General features: G+C 48.0%; 1 protein-coding gene across 1 annotated transcript in view; it reads left to right on the top strand.

Moving 5' to 3' along the window:
* Positions 1-1184: 1184 nt before the first annotated feature.
* Positions 1185-6684, top strand: part of SPA17 (sperm autoantigenic protein 17) — a 15829-nt gene continuing 10329 nt past the window's right edge. The window contains exons 1-3 of the mRNA XM_018568602.1: positions 1185-1210; positions 3337-3515; positions 4378-4448. Coding sequence (XP_018424104.1) covers positions 3362-3515; positions 4378-4448 — 225 coding nt within the window. The 5' untranslated portion in view covers positions 1185-1210; positions 3337-3361. The remainder of the gene's footprint in view (positions 1211-3336; positions 3516-4377; positions 4449-6684) is intronic.

Genomic DNA, 6684 nt, shown 5'->3' with positions numbered 1-6684 from the left:
TGCCCGCTGGCTGGACACCCGGACACAAGACTCCAAAACTGGACTGGTGGCAACCCTAATGCTGATGTGAAGTCATGTGACAAAGCAGGGTTAGCCAATCTCCAGCTGTACTCAGACTAAAAATCCCATCATGCATCTGACTCTGGGAGTCATGCTGTGGCTGTCAGTCTTGCAATGCCTCTTGGAACTTGTAGTTCCACAACTGCTGGGGGGCCAGAGTTTGCCCCCCCGATATAGAAAATAATTAAATATTTTTTCTCTTTCGTACCTTTACTGGGTTCCCAGTTCCTGGTCTATAGAGGCTGGTGACGTAGCCCTGGCCTTACAGATGCCCCCCTAGGGAGGCCACATCACCAGTGCCTTCCTGACAGAGCTACAGTCCTAAATGTGAGATCTCCTGAGGAAAGCCGAATTGTTTTATAGATGATTATAGTGGCATTTGGTACATATGAATCTCATGAACCTCATTGGGTGTATGCGCCATGTGACCCCAGGATTTGCCACATGCTCCCTCGGTGTCCACTTTAATGATTCCTCGAATAAGGAATTTCCTATATGCCGGGTGTCATTCTCAGTATCTGTCCTTATTCTGTATGTATGGACTCTGCACAGTACCACTTCCCTTGTCCTGTATTCCGTGTCATTCTCGGTATCTGTTCTTATTCTATATGTATGGACTCTGCACAGTACCACTTCTCTTGTCCTGTATGCCGGGTGTCATTCTCGGTATCTGTTCTTATTCTATATGTATGGACTCTGCACAGTACCACTTCTCTTGTCCTGTATGCCGGGTGTCATTCTCGGTATCTGTTCTTATTCTGTATGTATGGACTCTGCACAGTACCACTTCTCTTGTCCTGTATGCCAGGTGTCATTCTCGGTATCTGTTCTTACTCTGTATGTATGGACTCTGCACAGTACCACTTCTCTTGTCTCGTATGCTGTTATAGTGGGCTGTATTCTGGGTTCTCGGTATCTCCTTGCACAGTATCACTTCTCCTGCACTCTGCACTTCTCTTCCTTCATCTCTATGAACACAGCAATCAGCACAATGAATTCCCTCCATGTGAGCTGTAAAGGCGGGAGGGGCGGAGTGAAATCCCTGTGCGGGCCTCAGTCCCGCCCCCTTTCCCGGGTAACCCAGTCACATGACTCTCCCGGTTGCCATGGAGACAGAGTAACACGGAAGCCGCCCAGGAGTGAGCAGGAGGTCTGAGCTGTGCTGAGTATTATTACATTGTATCTAATATCAGATATTACTATAATGATAGAGATTTGCTGCGTGTGATATTTTCTTATTATAACAGTATTACAGTGTTATAGAATGACATCATATGTTATATTATTATATGACTGTTTTAATTCGATAGGATATATTTATATGTTATTCAATCATTATATTCTTATATATTTTTATAATTGTATTATCAATATAAATTGGCGCCGTGTGACATTTCATATATTATGATATATGATTATTATAGCGCTATACGGCTACATTATATGTGACATCATCGTTGTATCGCCATCAATTTGGTTTATATGTTCTATCACATTGCAGTGTCACTAGACCCAAGGGCGTCCCGAGGCCGGGTATCACGCGCTCTCCAGACCGGTGAAAACTCCAACTCCTCGAGATCTCCAACCACCTGACTTCCGGTTTAGTTAGAAGAGGTTTGGGCGAGAAGGCTGTACTGCACGTGCGCCACCCGCGGCATTTCCCTATGCACATACTACACAGCAATAAAGTATTACAATGAACTAGGTTCAGACTAATCCAGCACGTTATTTTTCTGAGTTGCCCCACTCAATATGGCCGCCGCTTCCACCTCTTCTAACTAAACTGAAAGTCAGGTCGTTGGAGATCTCGCTGCATCGTCATCGCGCATGCGCGGCCATCTGCTTGACGCCTGCTGGCCAGCAGAGAGAGGAGGGGACCGCCGGGTCCCCTCCTCTCTCCTGACACTGCCATTAATGTATTCACCTAAATCCTCCCCTGTGTAGATTCCTACAAGCCCCTAGACTGCTGCCGGGTGCCGCCATCTTGGATATGACTCAGATCTGTCACTCTATACTGCTTCTCCCCCGCACCTACACAGAAGGTAATGTAGTTGTGTGAGCGGAGGGTCAGAGGAGCCAGGCCAGCACTGACTTTAAAGGAGAACTATAGGGACCAGAGCCCCTCCCCCTCCTTGCATGTCATAGTCCTCTCCTCTAGTGGGATTTCCTAATTAAAGGAGAACTATGAGGGGGAGGGGCTTCGGCTCAGACGGCACATAACCGATTAGATGTGGTCAGAAATTCCCGTCAGATCAGATTGAATGTGATCACACCGCACACTTCACAATGCTGAGCTGATAACACCTGGGTGCTCTCACCTGGGACTTGTAGTACACATTCTGCCACCAGAGGGCGCCGTACTACCAGTTTTGGTCGTGTGCATGTTTCTTCTAACACAGATATCCGCAGTGTAAGCGCTCCGATGGGGAGATACAAAAAAATTCTCCTTGTATTTCACATGAGAGATGTTTCCAAATATTAGTGTTCAGCATTTTCCCTGCAGCCTCCAGTATGATGAAACCATTTCAAAGCAGCACAACACACACAACACACAGAGAACACACACGCAGACACACAGCACAGAGACACACACAACACACACACACATACAGACAACACACACACACACGGGCAACACACATACACAGAGACAACACACACACACAGAGACAACACACACACACAGAGGACACATACACCACACACACAACACACCACACACATAACACACACCACACTGACACACACACGTTACGTTGCAGTGTTGTGGGATGTAATGCACCATGGGAGATATGAATTTTGATCCGTGATTGAATGGACTTTATTCTTTTCATTCATGACGCCATTGCTGAATAATCAAGAATTGGGAATTCAGCAGTTTCGCTCCTTTGATGCAAATTTCTGACTCTGCACCTGCACAGAATCCGGGGCCATTGACACTGCTCAGTGTCCGGACGCCCTTTGTAATCATTTTCTATATAGCTCCCAAGAGCCCGCCCACTGCTTGCATCAGAATCAAGGGCTCTTGAAAGGAGTACTGAGGCAGGGCATTGTGATGCTTTCAGGAAGCTATGTACAGCACCCTGCTGGCCCCTCCCACCAGACATGATTTGCCTGCATTGTATAGAGAAGCACAAAGTCAAGTGATGACAAAATTATATGTGGATGAGGGGGGAGGGGGGACACGGGAAGGCAAAATATAAGCAGATTAAACTTCAGCTATTGTAAAGTGTTCCTTCCAACTCAGTAAGCGACCCGTGTATTCTACATCTGCAGGACTTTAGCCCACAACAGCAGGAAGATGGCCATTCCCTTTTCGAACACAAACTATCGCATCCCTCGGGGGTTTGCCAACCTTCTGGAAGGGCTGACCAGGGAGGTCTTACGGGAGCAGCCGAAGGACATCCCGCTATTCGCCAACAAATACTTTTTGGATCTTCTGAAAAACCGGGAAGGTGAGCGGTTACCTGGCGCCATTGCCGGACTTTGTGCATAGATATTAAAGAGAACCTGTATTTGGATGATGACAGAAAGCTATACCAAAAACTGAAGAGGAACATCAGGGAAGAAATACCTTTCCTGGGGAACATGCTGCTCCTGGGTCCCTTCAGTTGGTACTAAAATAAAGTCTTGCTATACGGGAAGATGCTATGTGCTTACCCACCTCGGCCCATGCAGATGTGTGGAATGAATGCTCCCCTGCTGCATGCTGTGGTCCCTCCCGCCGGCTTGTATGTCACTACAGGAGGTATGGAGGAGGAACCACGGCATGCAGCAGGGGTGCAGGTGTTCAACACATCTGAAAAGGATGAATTCCTGCAGTTGCCGGGGATCAGCAAAGTGGTGGAGTTTAAAGACATAGGCCCCAGAAAGGTAAGTATGGATGCTCTTCTTTAAGGTTCTTTTCACACCTAGGCGTATCGAATATGCGCGTTTGTAAAAAGAAACGAGGGCTACTTGGCTGTATCCCAATGGAAACGCGCAACAAAAACGCAGCAAAGAAGCTCATGTACCTTTTCAGGCGTAGGCCGTTTTGTAGCACGTTCAGACGGGCTGAAATACGGCAAGGTGTGAACCATACCCATAGAAAACAATGGGATTTTCATGTTTGAGCGTTTTGTAGAGCGTTCGTAGAGCGTTGAACGCGCTACAAAACGTACAGGTGTGAACCAAGCCTTACAGACAGGCTTTATAGTAGTGTCAACTGAAGGGACCGTGACGCAGCATGTTCTCCAGGAAAGGTTAGTGCACAGCATCTTCTTTTAGGATTGGGCTTATTTCAATGTCCACCCTGATGGTGAATTCTCTTCTTTGCAGCAATGGGCTTCGATCCAGCGGAATGGGGCGCGTCATTAGAGGACAGGTTCTACAACAATCACTCTTTCCAGGTGAGCCGGTCAGTGAAAGGGACCCCGCCAGCCATTCTAAGTGTTTAAAAGGAAACAGTCCGGCTTTGTTAACCAGAAAACTCACCTCTGCGCGACTCTCTGAAAATAGATCAGAACTCCTACTCACCCAAATGCTCCTGATGCTTGTCCTGATACCAGAACTTCCGGTAACAGGAAGCCGGGGCGGCGAATCATTACACGTCGCCCAGATTCCTGATTGGTCAGAAAGCTGGCTTCGTGCTCCCTCGTCACGGCCAATCCGGCAGCCAGAGGCGGGTAATGACTCGCCCCCCCAGCTTCCTGGTTGGCTGCAAAGCTGGCTCCATGCTCCCTCGTCACTTGGTGATGGGGGACCATGGAGCCGGCTTCACAGGCAATCAGGAAGCAAGGCGGCGTGTAATGACTCACCACCCGGCTTCCTGATTGTTCGGGAGACTGGCCAGTCAGGAAGCTGGGCAGTGAGACTTCACCTGCCCCCCGGCTTCCTGATTGGCCAGAAAACTGGCTCCATGTTTCCTCGTCATCTGGTGATGAGGGAGCATGGAGACGGCTTCCCAGCCAATCAGGAAGCCGGGCGACGTGTAATGACTCACCACCCGGCTTCCTGATTGTTCGGGAGACTGGCCAGTCAGGAAGCTGGGCAGTGAGAGCTCACCTGCCCCCTAGCTTCCTGTTTCCTTGTCATCTGGTGATGAAGGAGCATGGAGACGGCTTCCCAGCCAATCAGGAAGCCGGACGACGAGTCATTACACGCCGCCAGGCTACCTTAATGGGACTTTCGGTATTGGTATTTGGTATGGGTGAGTACCAAAAAAAAATATTGGTACTCGTACTCAATACCGAAAAACCGATATCGGTGCATCCCTAGAATAAAGTAATGAAAGAAATGTTGATCACACAATAAGAACAACTCAATTAAGAGCCAATGACACTTTAAAGTCAAATTTAAGAAAACCCCCCCAATATACCATGGGGGGAATTTATCAAAACTGGAGCAGCTGTGCATGGCAACCAATCAGCTTCTCTCTTCAGTTTGTTCAGTTAAGATTGGAAAATGAAAGAGAGAAGCTGATTGGCTGCCGTGCACAACTGCTCCAGATTTTGTCTGCTCCAGTTTTGATAAATTCCCCTCAGTATGTTTGTTCTGTGTTCCAAATCACACAACGTATCGAAAAATTATTTGTAAAAACATTTTTTACCTTTTCTAGATGTTTCTGTGTAGCGGGTATATGGGCAGACTGCAAGTTATTGTGAACACAGTAAGATCAGTTAGGGTCTGGAACTCACTGCCACAGACAGTGATTTCAGCAAAGAATGTGGAATTGTTCAAGAAACTTTTGGACGATTTCTTAAGGGACCGTAATATACAGGGGTACAGGTAATATACAGGGGTACAGGTAATATACAGGGGTACAGGTTATATACAGGGGTACAGGTAATATACAGGGGTACAGGTACTATTCAGGTGTACAGGTAATATACAGGAGTACAGGTACTAAAGTGAGTCAGAGAGAATAGGTTGGACTTGATGGACTAATGTCTTTATTCAACCTCAAATACTATGTAACTATGTAAAGTGAGTCAGAGAGGGGACAGGATGAGTTTCCCCTCATTACCATACAATGCTTCTAGATCTTTAACCTTTTGTTAGGACGGATAAATCTAGTTTACAACGGATAATGAGATCTGCCAGCCCAGTACAGACGGGGTTAATTATGGATTAACTCCCCAGCCCCCCTCCGTGATATTACAGAGAATGGAAAACCTTTCGGCTTTGGAGTTTTCAGAAAAGAGCAAGCAATGTTTTAAAGGAGAACTATGGGGTCAGGGCTTTTCCCCATAGTTCTCCTTAGGGTAACGGGAGGACACAAACTAGGGTCCTCCCGTCACCCTAGGCTCAGTATACCGCGAGCTATAGCTCACGGTATACTGAGACGCAGCAGCTGAAGCGGATCCCGACAATTGTGCCGGGATCCGCCCAGCTGCGTGACTGACAGCTGGCTCTGCCTATCTAGAGGCAGAGCCAGCTGTACCCGCCCCCTCCCCCGTCCGTTCCTCCAGTCAGCGCTGGCGGATCGGAGCGGGGAGGGGGGAATCCAGCCCCTCCCCTGTCACGGCAGAGAGCTGTGACAGGAGCGAGAGGTGAGCCAACGCCGGTATGTGTTCGCTCACTTCCCGATCTACTGAGCCGACCTGTGACAGTCTCATTGTCACAGGTCGGCTAGAACTATGAGGT

Source organism: Nanorana parkeri, unplaced genomic scaffold (genome assembly GCF_000935625.1).
Source record: "Nanorana parkeri isolate BGI_ZX_2015 unplaced genomic scaffold, ASM93562v1 scaffold1215, whole genome shotgun sequence".
In the NCBI taxonomy this organism is placed as follows: Eukaryota; Metazoa; Chordata; class Amphibia; order Anura; family Dicroglossidae; genus Nanorana; species Nanorana parkeri.
Note: the sequence above shows the minus strand (reverse complement) of the source record. Positions and strands in the feature narration are given on the sequence as shown.